Source organism: Ictalurus punctatus, chromosome 2 (genome assembly GCF_001660625.3).
Source record: "Ictalurus punctatus breed USDA103 chromosome 2, Coco_2.0, whole genome shotgun sequence".
Lineage (NCBI taxonomy): Eukaryota > Metazoa > Chordata > Actinopteri > Siluriformes > Ictaluridae > Ictalurus > Ictalurus punctatus.
The window spans coordinates 29,788,194-29,802,929 of record NC_030417.2 but is presented as its reverse complement, the minus strand read 5'-3'; the positions used below and the strand labels follow the sequence as shown (position 1 = coordinate 29,802,929).

Below are 14,736 nucleotides of genomic sequence, written 5' to 3'. Positions count from 1 at the left end.
GTGAATGCACGGTATGAACAGGTCAGCTTTCTCCTTCGGCCATCAGTTAAAAATCACTGAACCCTTTCCTTTCACTTCGTATGGAGTATTTTGGCGCTGAACTCTGGGCCGGCGTGACTTTCAGTGTGTAAAAGGGAAACTGGGTTTTTGATTGACAGGAAATTTAGGTGTACCTGTTCCCTATTGATGCCTGAAGCTGGAGCAATTATACAACATGGCTACATTGTCTGCTCTTAGGTAGCGCCCAATTTAACGTTTTTGTACAATCTGGTGTTTTCGAAACACATAACGTACAGATATTTTATGAAGGAGAAATAAGCACCGCGTTGTGCTTTCCGATTTTTACAGAATTGTTTGGCAACGTGGCAAAAATAGTGGTATATTGGTTCAATACATTTGGAGGAAATGATCTTTTATGTGCTATGTGGCACAGAAATGGTCGTTTTTACTTCAAAAAAAATTTTTCACCAAACAAGATCTGTCAGGTGTAATGTTTTCTCGCTTTATTTAATCGTTTCTCCTGATAAATATTACAATTGAAATCCACATACAAAATCAATAGACTATAAACTTGAACCCGACTTCTTGTTGTTGTTTTTTTTAAAAAGAAAGCTTCAGTCCTATATTTTTCATAAATTCAGTAAACACCTCACACATTTAATCACCCTAACTAAAATGCGTCATTTCGTTTCATTTTATTTTATTTTTTACAGCTTAAATATGAGTACGAATATAACATTTAAAATACATGTATTAAACATATCAGTTTTAGATGTAAGAACAAAACCTAAATCATAATTTGCACATAAAAAAGACATTAATTAGAGACATCATGTAAGAGTTAGACATAATATAACATGAAATGTATAAGTGGAATGCTACAACGAATTTACCAATACAACTTCACCGAAGCAAATGTATGCACATGGAGAGTTTTTCCTTCTGATGAGTTATTGAGGTGTCTGCTCATTGCCATAATTTCATTCTGTCCTCTTCTCGTCTTTCTCCTCGCCACTGGTTTGTGATGAGTTGATTAATTTGTTCTCCTTTTTCCACTTCATCCGTCGGTTTTGGAACCAAATCTTGATCTGGCGTTCCGTCAGGCATAGAGCGTGCGCAATCTCAATACGGCGCCTGCGGGTAAGATACCTGTTAAAATGAAACTCTTTCTCCAACTCCAGCGTCTGGTAACGGGTGTATGTCTGACGACCCCTCCGACCAGGGTTACTGAAGGTCCCTGTCCATGAAATGGAAAGAGAGGGGGTGGGGGAGTGGGCATAGACGCACATTAACGCAGAAAGCGTGCATATTATAATAATGATTGTAATGACAAATGTGTGCTTGGAAAACAGCTTGAGGACAGCAACATGACTTGCAAATTTTATGCCTCAAGACAATTATTAAGTATTTGCAATGCTATCCACTGCGTTACTTCGAAGAGTTCATATTAGCAGATATTCTTGACTGTAAGTAACAAGGCTGCCTCTAAAATCATCAACTTTTTAAAAGGCAGCACTTCTTGTAAGTGTTTGCTTGCATGTAAAATCCGTATGTCATTAAAAAAATAATAACAATTTCACTACTACAGGTATACTATTATAAAACTAATTTACTTGTTAGTTTCCTACATTTAGAGTGGCGCATGCTACTGTAATAATATAAACTGATATTATAAACTGAAATTTCTATTTATTACTCTCTGTATTTTGCGGTAGAGCAGAGAGAACCTGATCAAAACGGCAGTGCAGGTCATTTTATGGTAACAGTCAAGCTGATAGTGCTACTCCCCTGATGTTACAGGGCAATTCGAACTACGATTACAAATTTATATTATAAATATAATATAATATAGATATAAACCTAGAGACAAACTACAATATTGTGTAACAACTGTATGATATTAATATAATAGAGGTATTGCGTTCTTCAAACTGAAAGGGTGTCATGACTCGTCTCCGGTTTCAGTGTAACACTGTAGAGACGAATATGCTGGAGTGAGACGCCTGTATTTACACTGTATGCGCTTCCGGATTTGCACAGTCGGGCAAGTAGCACGCTTTAGCTATGTAGGCTATATCATCGGTGGCAATAACGAAAAAAAAGGAAATATGACAACATGTACGTACCATTGCACGAGTTCATTCTTTGCATCCATGGGTACACTGGCACCGCCGGCTTCTGTTCGTCGCCATCGTAGATGCTTTTCCCAAGCGATTCTGTGCAATCTGTTTTCCGGTGCTCCTGACCGTGGACAAGAGAGTGTTCTTCTAAGCTAGAGAGGGCACAGGCGTTGTCTTTTTCCCTGCAGAAGCTTGCTGCTGCGTAATCGCAGGAACCGATGGTGTTCGCCCTGCCGTAGGCACCGTTCGTCTGCTGGTAAAAGGAAGAGTGGTATGCTTTCTCCTGGACACTGCTAGTTCCATATGCAGCACCGGGATAGTGTCGTAAAGGGTCTGTGTATCCGGAGGAGTATAAGGGTATCTGTCCCAAGAATGACTCCTGTCCTCCAGGCAGAGTCACCGGGAACGTGGAGTTTACAAAATAGGAACTCATTGGTAGGGCACGGTTCTTTTCCTTGGTTTATGATTTGTTGTGTTTTATAGTCCAAGCGGTTTAGCTATTAGTAGTTTATCGGAGATTGGGTTTTAGGTGAGGGGGGGGTTGCTGGGTGGCTATGTGCCAGTGCGGGACAGAGGAATACCATACCATCTGACCAGCCACTGACCAATCGCAAGCGTCCGTGCCTGCAAATTAGCACCCTTTTTTGGGGTGTGTGTGTGTGTGTGGGGGGGGGGGGGGGGGGGGGGGGGGGGACCGTATTTTTTCATCCTTTCTCTGTTCCTTTTCTTTCAGTGACATTGCTTAAAACGAATAACAGTTTTTTTTTACGCTAATTTGAATATGTTGACACGTTCCCCACCTCTGTTTGACCGAAGTGTATGTACTGACCTATACGCAGGAGATAAGGAAGGTGCCGATAAATGATACCCAAACAGTGGCTATCCAATAAATTATATTTTCTTTATTAAGTTCCGTTATTGTTCGACTTAAATCTTTTATTTGCATTTTCAGAAATTTGATTTTACTCGGCCATTTTGAAAAATAATAAATAGACGTACAGGCATAATTATATCCATTATTTCAGAGTGATTGGCAAATGATAAACAATTATCATAAAAAGTTACATATAATCAGGGAGCACATGATACATATACACGATATTCCCCAAAGCCTGCTTATGTGCAACATGCTTTGAATTTGGATTTCTTTTCGGACAGATTTACTACAGCCAAGAAAGTAACTTGTGCAAATTTTTCGCAATTTGCAATTGTGACGTAGTAGCATTTATTCATATAATGACAATGTAATATTTTCTACACGTTCTCCCTCTAAATTTCGACTTTATATGTGCTGTGATAAAACAATTTGGCGCATTTGTCTTTTCTAAACATGGCACGACTCTGACCGCATTTCATGCAGGAGTTTTCTAATTTGGATTAAAACTTATGGCCTGCAAACTCCAGATAATAAGTCAGTACTCTTTCGGCTATTATTTCTGCTTTTCCCCACACTGCTTTTCAAGTCGATCGTGCGTGTGTTTGTCATTAACCAAGAGTACAGTTTTACTGGCTGGAGTCCTGTCGTTATACAACCACTGCACCATTTGGGACCCAAAAAGTGGATATTTTTAAAAGTGGCTGGGGGTTGTGTGTGCGTTTTACTTTCATTTCAATTTCCTTTTAGCATGACGAGGATGCTGCGCTTCCTTTTGCACTGCTTGGTTTTCTGTGAGCGGAAAGCATCTATTGTGTATCCACTTACATGAGAAATCAAGAGGAAACAGTGCTTATTCAAAGTCTGTTTATTATTAATAAGTGATAGCTGCTAGTGTTGATTTTGTTATTGATGAATTCTTTACCAGGACTCCAGGCAAGGAAATAGTTTTAATCTTTTCTAAAGTCGATTTTAAAGTAATTTTGACGCTTTATGTTTTTCCGACAGATATTTTATACACACTGGGGAGGAAAATAATGTGACACCAACTCACCATAACAGAACATAATGTAAAGCAGCAGTCGTGGAAGATCACCGCGGACGATGGAACTCACTTCAGATATATGACTTTGTCAAGTATGATGTAACCTCATCTAAAGTTCTCTGCGTTTGTGATGGCATTGAATATATTGTGAGTATGCCTGTGCCTGCGTTGTATTTTCTGGAAACTTCTGCACGGCGTAATTTATTGCAGTCTAACATAGCTATTTACCTGTTTTTGTATTGAAAATGTTGTTTTTCTGTTTTGTTTTTCTAAAATGATTTGTTTATGAGTTATTAAATGATAATTTATTCTTAAAATATGTTTGTAAAAGATCCGGTTTTTTAATCCACTGGACATCTCGGGTCATAAAATTCTAACTTTTCAATAATGCGGATACCAAAAAAATACAGTTGATTCAAATTTCATATATTTTAAGCCTATCCTGACTGAAATCAATTTTAAAAAATGAAACAATATTGTCTCTAAAATGTTTGTTTAAGTAAATCTATAGAATAGGTCTGAGCACCATGCTCTGTATTTAGTGAAATCTAAAGGCTTTGAAATTACTTTGCTTTTTATTAATTATATTAATAGTTAATTTGTTATATTCATACTGAATTTATATTTAATTTCCCATCTACTTTTGTATATGGTAGAATTCTATTTGTTGGTGTGTTTTGTTATGAATACTAAAGAAGAAATTAAGCAAAAGTTTAAAATGTTTTCTTATTAAAATAAACTGATGCGACCGTCGGGGTTAAATAAAAAGTTAAATAAAAGATAACTCTACCTTGTCACCTATTCCGAAATTCCGCTTCCCAGCCAATGAATTTCTACATCACATAAGTTAATTAGCTTTACAGTGTTCCTTGGGTCAAACAGCAACTTTCTTTGAGATCAAATAATGCAGACACATTTAAATTCACTTATCACATGCTACATTAAACTATAGACCTACTTACACAGTATTTGTCTGCAACTGCTATAGTATAAAATAAGCCTATGCATGGTCATGACGTTTTAATTTTTATAATTTTTGCAATACACATTGCATTTTGTTCGAAATATCATTTACACTTTCTCGAGAAAAAGCCCTGTTTTCAAACTGTTCATTATTTGGTATGCTGAAGTAATCACCCATAATCGCACAACTGTATGTACTACTGTATGCAATAGTGCACTGTGATTGTATTTATTCTATTACTGGGCTCAATAAAATCTACAAGAGACTAAACAAATAAAGCAAATGCTACTGTCTGATTTTGATGTCCATGAAACAAAGTCTGGACTTCGGAAACGGTTAAATGTTTGTCAGTGTTTACCATCCAAGTCCACCAAATCATAAATGTAGATATCTACCACGCTGATTTTGCTGTAGGACTCATGTACTCTTCATGTGCCCCTCCCCCTTCTCACTCTATGCCGCTACTCCTCTCTCTGTTTTCGGCTACTGGAATTAGTACTTGCGCTTGCTTAAACTGCAAGGGGAAAATAACCAGAACCGATATCCGTGTGTGTGTGTGTGTGTGTGTGTGTGTGTGTGTGTGTGTGTGTGTGTGTGTGTGCGTGTGTGTGTGTGCGTGTATATGTGTGTATGGGTGTGTATATATGTGTGTGTGTGTGCGTGTGTGCGTGTGTGTGTTTGTGTGTGTGTGTGTGTGTGTGTGTGTGTGTACGTGTGTGTGTGTGATCGAGCACCCAGTTCAGGCAGCACTGTGGCTCAGACGGGCCGACTCACCACAAAATGCATTAAGGAATGGTCATCCGTTGACTTGCAGAAGAGTTTCAAAAGGCAGGAGAGTGGATATGAAGGAATATCCAACCCTGAGGCTTGGCTTTTCTGAGCAAGTGGCGAAAGCAGACACTTCAAAGAGCAGCAACAACAGCTTCGAGAATTTACAGCCTCTGCATTCTTTTACGTTTCACTGCCATCGGGCTGAGCAGCCAGCCCCTTCAGTTTTTTTTCTTTTTCTGTTATCTATGGTCCTGTTTTATTTATTGCTTTTATTTCAAAGATTGGCTATTTGCATGGCATTGAAATATAAAAAAGTCAACAGAGAAAATCTTTATATGAAACATTTATATTCAAAGGAAATAAACTAAAATAGTAGACGAGAGAGAAATTGAGAGGGGCAAACATACACAGTTAGACGATCAGAAAAATCCTCACGTGTGAGATCACACTCAAGAAAATTCATAAACAGTGATAGTGCGGCAAATGCACAAAATTCTCTCTCTCTCTCTCTCTCTCTTTCTCTTTTTCACAGACATGCACGCCTGCGGGCTCGCGCGCAAGCACACACACAGAGAGAGAGAGAGAGAGAGAGAGAGAGAGAGAGAGAGGGAGAGAGAGAGAGATAGTATTAACAAGTCGTCTGTCCACTTAGCGAACGTCGTGACGTGAGCAGGCACACTGTCATTACGCGGGATAGAACGCTAGATGGCACCAAATAGCCAGAAAACAGATTCAGCCACGAAGGCAGCATTCAGCGGAAGGGTTCTTAATTTCACCATCAAGCAGGCAGCCACACTGCACCATCTCCCTGTATATTGTTTAGCTCAAACTACAGACATTACTTAAACAGAATTCGCCTCGTTATACAGCGAACAAAAAGCATGTTTCTAAAACATTGATAGCCCGATTAATTATGTGCAATCTTTGATATATAGGCTATAGGCCTACCGATTGATTACTTCTAGATTACAAGTTTAAAGAGAATGTAGGTACGTTAATGTAAATGTCATCATAGATAATGTATTCTATTGCAATATTTAATATTTCGATCAAAACTGTTGCGATAAGGTATGCCAGTTAAAGAAACCCAAACAAACGGAAAACAAAGGGCGCAGGCCAGTTGAGAATGTGGTTGAATAGCAGTGTTTTCGTACATGGCATATGACAAAATGGTCTTTAAATGGTTCTCTTAATAAACTATCGTCAAAATAATCTCTAAGGTCAATATATTTGGTCTGCAAAAATTTACGGTCGAAGAACATTGAACTGTAGAATGGAAAAGAAATTACAGAGTTGTTTAATTATTCAGTGTATATGTTATCTAGCGTTTCCTCTTTAAGGATTTTGATTACATTCATTCATCCATGTTCTGTCTGCAGCTTCAGTGTGTAGAAATGCGGCATTGCATCGTGCCCCTTGATTTAAGTCATTCCACGTAATAAGTGGTCCAAAAAAGTACAGCTCTGATTGGCAACCAAGCCGGTCCATCAGACACATCTCACAGCATCACTGACCTCCCTTTCCACATTACAAAGACTGCATCAACGAGTTAAAATCAAGCATGTCTGAGAATTGTATCACACATCGAATATCACTTAAAACAAGGCCGAAATAGCTTAAAAAGCATGTATACCGTGGAGCTTCATTAAAAAACAACTTCGCTTAAAATCAAGCTCTGCGGTAGCGATAGCTCGTATTTAAAATGTTTCTTGTAAACTCAAGCTGCATCAGCGGAATTCCTATTAACCATTAAATAAAAAAGCATAATTTGAAACAGCGGACCTTACCTTTGCTGATAAGACGTTAGACAGTAGAGAGAACCCTTCGCTGTTGGTCGCGCTGGGAAGCCCTGTTGCCCTGCCCGGATCCACCATTAGTGCAAAACTGACAGTAACGCCAGTGAGTCAATCCATTTTGGTCACATTAGTCAACGGCATTTGGGTCCACGTATGAAAAAATACATGTGAATCTACTGAGTTTCCAGACCTCAGTCAGACTCATCGTAAAGGATATCCCAATCATAGTCGGCCACATTAGCATAGCGAGCGCAAAAGAGGCTGGTCTCCCTGTTCTGTTACCAGGAGACGGAACAGTTAGCATAAACTGTATGTATATTTTCAAATTTTGCCGAAGTATAGATAGAAGGAGGACAGTTAAAGAACGTGGCGAAGCTTCATAAGGCGCAGCGGCCAAAAGAATGCTGCAATATAACCACTTGGGAAATCATAAAAAGTTCACGTTCACGGTTACCCATCCACATGACCATCCTCGGCCAATCCCAGGATCCAGGCACTCATAAAGTTCTATCACAAAGTTGTAAATTTTCATAAAACAACAAGGAATTTATTGCATTTCTCCTCAGTGCCTCAGATGGCGTCGCCATCTTTTTCTTTCACAAAAGCTTGGAAAATAGAGTAGGAAATCTAATATTTGCTTGACGGTGATTAGATATTTTCATCGTCGTTTGATTAAAATGAAGTTCTTTACCCTTGTTACATAAAAAAAAATCAAGATCGGTTGATCATTATGTGCATATTATAGAAAATGAGTAGATACGGACTGGCGGCCATCCTCATTTTTTTTAACATAATCAAAATAATTTAGAGTAATAAACAAGACTAGCATTATTGAAATGCAAAGCTTTTAACAGATAACTGACGTACCTAAATTATTATTATTATTATTATTTTAAAGGCGTTCTGTTTTCTGTTTACATGTTATAACATGTCTACATGTGAATTTTTGTGATAAGCATATTTGTGTAGACAAAATAGTTGAACACAAAATACAGAATACATCAAAAGCACAATCGCAAGTTTAAAACAATTTTAAACACGTTTAGCCACATTGCGAGACCTAAACAACCTTGTAATATAAAATTGTATATAGACGGAGACTGCAAGATAATGTTATGTGCATGGCTATTTGAGTATATAACTGGGTTGCATAATTTTGCTATTGGTATTGCAATATTATAGTATAATAAGATTATGATATTATTTTTGCAATATTATATTGACATTAAATATGATTATTTACTTTGTAATCATGATGTAAACAATTAGTCTTACAAATGTCATTACGAATAGAGATAGTTTTGCATCAATTCACAATATATTGTATTTATACAATAAATTTGTCACATTTCCTCGTTATGAACTCGATTGTATAACGAGTAAAATCTTCAACGAAAAAAGACTAATTAGAGGAACTTCCAATGCCGTACTGACACCAAAAACGATTGACCTGTTTCCTTCGCGTTTACTTCTTTTTGTTCTTTTTATGGCGTTTTCCGGCCTGTTTATTGATGCCCTAAACACATTAGTTTACAACCCCTAATGTTACTGCACTCTTTTGGTCTCTCAAAGTAAGGAACCAGTCACGTCCTGACCTGATGTAACGGAAGTCTTAAAAGCATTCAAAAGCAAATGGTAAGAATGCACAAATTAAAACACATTGTATTATCTTCTCTTTACTAAAATACTAAAATGAAAAATTTCCAAACGTACCGGTAATTCTTAAGCCTTTTACCCTACATTCTGCAAAACGCTTACACATACGAATAAAACATTTTCAAGATATTATGTTGACTGCAGTCATAGTAATCAGTAATAATAAAAAAAAAAAAGAAATAAAGAAATGGTTATTATTATTATTATTATTATTATTATTATTATTAATAATAATAATAATAATAATAATAATAATAATAATAATAATAATAAATACTAGTATAAAGTCGTTTATGGTCAGTATGTAGTGTGTGTATATTTAGTCAATAATAAACAATTATAACAAAAAAAAAATAAAAAAAAAGTCTAATTATTTTGTTATTTGGGTGGTGGTGCTGCTCTTGTGAAAATGAAGAAAATAACGAATAGGTGACAAACTGAAAGGGAAAATCTTTTTTCACTTTTATTGGCACATATTCTTGTTACATAAAAAAATTATCAATCTTACAGTCCACTGTACATATCTTTAATAAAATAAAATAAAAAACTTAAATGGCAGCAAACAACACACCCACGAATATACATCTAACCAGGCAACAGCACAAGAAGTGGGCCTATAAAAATAATTTAAATATTACAACTTTCTGACAAAAGTAATATTTTAAACAATACGAAAGCATTTAAGTAAAATACAACGTTTAAGTATTTCTCATATAACAAAATGTTTAAAGAACGAATGCATAGGTTATTTAGTGCTTTTATAAGTCTACGTAACACACAGAGGGACTTTTACATGTAAGTAAATTTCATTTTGTAAATTAAATGTATTAAAAGATTAAAGATGCTGTGCGTGGTATCAGGCTTCCTTGCTCTTATTCTCTGCCTGCCTGTTCTTCCTCCTCCTCTCCTGGATGTCCTGCAATGGGAGACCTACAGCTCATTGCCTTCTTCTCTTTTTTCAACTTCATACGGCGGTTCTGGAACCAAATTTTTATTTGTCTTTCGGTGAGGTGAAGAGCGTGGGCTATCTCCACGCGCCGTCGCCGCGTCAGGTAGCGGTCGAAGTGGAATTCCTTCTCGAGCTCCAGAGTCTGATAGTGCGTGTACGTCTGGCGGCCTCGCTTCCTTTCTGCACCTGTAAAGAAGAAGTATCAGTGAAAGTACAATAACAGAAAAGTTTTATTTGTGTTGTTTTGGGTTTTTTTTTTTATAACAAAGAAATAGAAGTAAATGAAAGAGATATGGTATTATTATTTTATTTTATTTTATTTTATTATCGTTGTTGTTGTTGTTGCTGTTGTTGCTGTTGGTGTACAGAAATTAATACTATATACACACAATTTATACTGTAGTGTCCGTTACTCTGTCATACTGTATGTTGCAAGCAAACACATTAGCCTAGTGTGTGTATATGTGTATGTGTGTATGTGTGTATGAGAGAGAGAGAGAGAGAGAGAGAGAGAGAGAGAGAGAGAGAGAGAGAGAGAGGTGAGATACATGTACATGCATAGGACTAGCCTACATACATTTTGTATAAGATACCATGTATAAGCAAATATTGAATGGGGAATTGTGACGAATAAATGACACGTTCCCGACTCAGAAACGCTTTGGCCTACAACCAATCAACAAATTATTTTAACTATTTTCAATTTATTCTCTCTAGACAGAAACAGTGGAGCGTTCTCTTGCATCCATTTTGGTAAGACGCATATTTAAGAGCAGGAGACGAGAACAGTAATCTTCACAGTGTGGTTCTGTGTCCCGCCGATATGAACCAGACGGCTTTCTCCCGTTTCCGTTTTGAGCAAATGGAATCTGTTTTACGTTTGTGTGCTTTTGAACTTTTTATTGCTGTCCTTAGCCAGTGTGGTATTTATTTCCGTCTCTGATGATGTGTCACTTTTTACGTGATAAGCGATAAGGGAGTAAAAGAAAGAAAAAGAAACAAGGAATAGAAGATAAGGAGAAAGAAATTAGGACCCATGCAAATAAGGGGTTTCTTATTAACGAAATATCCTACATTAAATGCAATAAATATTGTATTTAGTGTGTGTTTCTCTCCGGCATGCTTTCATACAAAAGAGTGCGTTGTGATTCTTTGTAGTGTTGTGCTGCGTTTTAGAACGCATTCTGTGTGTGTGTGTGTGTGTGTGTGTGTGTGTGTGTGTGTGTGTGTGTGTGTGTGTGAGTGTGTGTGGGTGTGTGTGTGTGTGTGTGTGTGTGTGTGTGTGTGTGTTTTGACGACTAATAAAGACTCATAAAAGAGGAACATGCAGAACCACTAATGTCTTCGATGTGAATTTTGTTGATTATATATAGAATATGTAAGTTGTAAGTGGTGTACAGTATAGATCCTCGCTAGGCCCCACTGTAGGTTTTCCACAAATTTCTTTGTATTTGATCACATAGATTAGTTTCCACAGTAACATAAATAATACATTGAAATTGGCCTGGTACGGATAATTTAAACGCATCATCATATTTTATGTATTTAGTGAGTTAAAAAGAATTAAACATTTAACTTATCATGAATAATTTAATTACTAGAACCAAAAAACTTAACATAAAACCAAAAGAGTTACACCCGACTGATTTATGGAGCAAAAAAAGTAGTGCTTTAAACTGAAACTTGATTAATATGCAAACGAGTTGCTCACATTATTGGCATCTACGCAACGTAAGATATGAAATTCCTTTGCAGAAGTTGAAGTACACCTTCAACTGCTAATAAGTCATGCACCTATATTAACTTTCATGTCATTTTAAAGGTCAGAAATGTTTTGGAAATGTTTTAATAATTTAGTAATATGTATAGCTCCTAAATATCAAGGAACCCATTAAGGTCAAAATATACATTTTTCTAAACTATTTATACCTTGTCTTTTTGCCCAGTATTAACCAGATGAGTGCGTTTTACATATACATAACTTTTACATATGACTGGTCGACCACGTGACATTGCTACGAATTGTCGTGCTGTTGCCTGTGCTGTGCTGTGCCTCGGTGTCTTATAAAAATAGTTTAGACAAAAACACGTGAAAACAGAAAACACGTGAAAACACAAAACAAATTTCTATTAGGCACTCTAAACCCAGTCTTGATATGAGAAATGGGAAGAGATGTTGCGAAACGGATTATCAAGTAAAAAGACGAGCAAACAAATAACAGTTGGTAATAAAAAGCCGATGCCTTGTCTAATACACGCACCACTTCAAGTTATGAAAGCATTGACTCTATTTATCAAATCCTAAAAATACTGCATTTTATTCAAACTTACTAAAGCCTCCCCACACCACGAAGTCAATGAAAACATTTGTCAGCCAACCAACATGACAGTAATTTAGAGTTGCAATAAAATATCGCATAACAGTCATTTAAATCAACTTCAAACTTAAATCAAACTTCTGACTGTAATAAATCCATATTTTTGGCGGTATTATACCTCTTTCTATAGTCGTTTTACTGGGAAATGTAAAAAGTACGGACAAGTTAGATTAAAACTCGGAGTGTACTCGTATCGATGATAAATCGTTGCTCCAAACCCACTATAACTTTGTTTTTGCAGAATACTTACATAACATTTATATATTTAACGTTTTAAACGATCTTAATCTTTGACTGAGGTTGCATATCAATGACAATATCCAAGTTCTCGAAAAAAGCACCAGACAGAGTTCTGAACGCTCCTTCCTTCTCCTCACATAAATATGAGCACTGTCCTTTAAAATCAGAAGTTTCCACAGACCTGTACTTCTCATCCACGGATATAACCTGAGGTTGTCCTTTTGTTGATGGCAGTAACGATGGTTTGTCTTGCTACAGCTGGAAGGATCGGCACACATAATGGTCAGCCTGTGATTCCGTATGGGCGAGCAGTGTATGTCCAAACTGCTGTCTCCCAGGTTATACGTTGAGGAGTACCTACCCTGGCTCTGGGTGGAAAGGCTGTCATTGTTAGTGTCCATGCCCGGTAGAGGGGCTGAGAACGAGGGAGTGAGAGTGAAAAACGGTGCAGTGCTCGTGCTATTGGCGCTGGTCCGCTGTAAACTAGACGCCAAGACGCAAGAAGTTTGCTCGGGAAAGGCTCCATTTACAAAGATTGGATTCGTGGCATGGTACTGAGAACAAAATGTGTTAGCATAATACAAGGAACTCATAATTTGCGTTTTAGAGTATATTTAACAAGCGCAAATAAAATTTTATAGAATTACAGTCTAGAAAAGATTTACACCAAAATCACTCCCTTTGAAAATCACCACGTGACAGTCGGCACGTGACGGAGAGCCTTCCAATTGGAGATAGTCTTCTTAATCTGTCTGGTGTGGTGGAAAAAACCTACGCTGGCTCTCCACCTACAGTAGACTGCGCAAAATTATTCAGCTACAGACATGAATTACCACAGTCGATAGTAAGGCAGAGCAAAAAAATTTAAATCGATTAACTATTGAATAGCCTGCATTTCTGAGCATTTCTATAATCACCGGATTCAGTGTTCAGCGATAACCCAGCCTGAGGTTGAAATTATGGAATCTGGGCGTTCAGATTTTGGACGGATGTTATGTAGCTTGGAGCACACCAGCCAAATAATGATTTTAAAATATTTATTCCAGTGCCGATTTTAGTCACTGTGAACATCCACCTGCAATTCGCCAGTTAGTCCCCAAAAGTCATCAATGAGGACTGTGGAAACTGTGTATACTCGGGTGTGTCTGTTTAAGAACACATATAAGGCATAGCGGAGTATCAGCAGGCCCTTACTTAAGGAAGTTTCTGCTTCAGAGCATCTCTATAGAAGGACCATTCACCGCAACCATTTCCACGGCACCGTTTTCCATAGCCCACATATCACTTCATTGTCTAAACCTTAGAAACAAGTGTGTGTGTGCGTGCGTGCGTGTGTGTGTGTGTGTGTGTGAGAGAGAGAGAGAGAGAGAGAGAGAGAGAGAGAGAGAGAGAAAGAAATAGAGTAGGTACTTGAGAAAACCGTGCTGAACCAACAATTCACCTGCCCGAAATCAGTTTATATTAACAATTCTCTGCGAAACACAACTAGTACTTAGAGAAAAGTATCAGGTACTCAGATAATCGCACTCTGATTGATACCATAGAGTATCTTGTTACAATATGGGTCTATTAAAAAATAATTATGAAGGGTTTAAATTAATGTGTCTCACGTCATATCACTCAGTAATACACAACTACATACCAAGTACCAAGTACCAGATTTAAAAGCCGTAAAGGTTGTTAAAACCCATGTGGACAAAGATACAATGATACATTTAAAACTGCAGAATTTACTAAGTTATTGATCTGCACTGTGTAGCCTACGTTAAATGTACGCGAGACTCAAGCGTTCGGAACTATTTATCAGAAAGCGTTAATGTAAGTTGTGGCCCAATATGTAATGACAGTGGTGTTAAAGTAAGAGAATATGATGACTAGTGGGCAGGAAATAGTGATTAATATTGTCTTCACACCTTAAAAGTAAATGAAGCAAAGAACACCGA

The 14,736-nt window shown here is 37.2% G+C and overlaps 3 protein-coding genes and 1 long non-coding RNA gene across 6 annotated transcripts in view; 1 reads left to right on the top strand and 3 right to left on the bottom strand.

Moving 5' to 3' along the window:
• The window catches only part of hoxb3a (homeobox B3a), a 48,358-nt gene extending 40,369 nt beyond the window's left edge, over window positions 1–7,989 (bottom strand). For both annotated transcript variants that reach the window (XM_047149442.2, XM_047149445.2), the window contains exon 1: window positions 7,562–7,989. The gene's annotated coding sequence lies outside the window, so the exon portion shown is untranslated. The remainder of the gene's footprint in view (window positions 1–7,561) is intronic.
• On the bottom strand, window positions 681–2,790 carry hoxb6a (homeobox B6a). The gene is made up of 2 exons (XM_017491998.3): window positions 2,127–2,790; window positions 681–1,237 (listed from the first exon to the last, which is right to left on the bottom strand). Exons 1-2 carry the CDS (start codon window positions 2,551–2,553, stop codon window positions 981–983), a joined length of 684 nt encoding a protein of 227 aa, XP_017347487.1. The 5' UTR covers window positions 2,554–2,790; the 3' UTR covers window positions 681–980.
• LOC124626119 (uncharacterized) lies at window positions 2,417–4,950 on the top strand. The gene is made up of 2 exons (XR_006980758.1): window positions 2,417–2,555; window positions 4,003–4,950. It is a non-coding gene; the product is annotated as an uncharacterized LOC124626119 (long non-coding RNA).
• A 1,675-nt stretch (window positions 7,990–9,664) lies between the features above and the next one.
• Window positions 9,665–13,516, bottom strand: hoxb7a (homeobox B7a). 2 transcript variants are annotated; one of them, XM_047149476.2, is made up of 3 exons: window positions 13,155–13,293; window positions 12,975–13,051; window positions 9,665–10,361 (listed from the first exon to the last, which is right to left on the bottom strand). In XM_047149476.2, the coding sequence occupies exons 2-3, from the start codon at window positions 12,985–12,987 to the stop codon at window positions 10,099–10,101; spliced, it is 276 nt and encodes a 91-aa protein (XP_047005432.1). In that variant the 5' UTR covers window positions 12,988–13,051; window positions 13,155–13,293; the 3' UTR covers window positions 9,665–10,098. The 2 variants fall into 2 exon arrangements, with proteins under 2 accessions (XP_047005432.1, XP_017347496.1); XM_017492007.3 differs by having other exon boundaries at window positions 12,975–13,516.
• Between the last annotated feature and the right edge of the window lie 1,220 nt (window positions 13,517–14,736).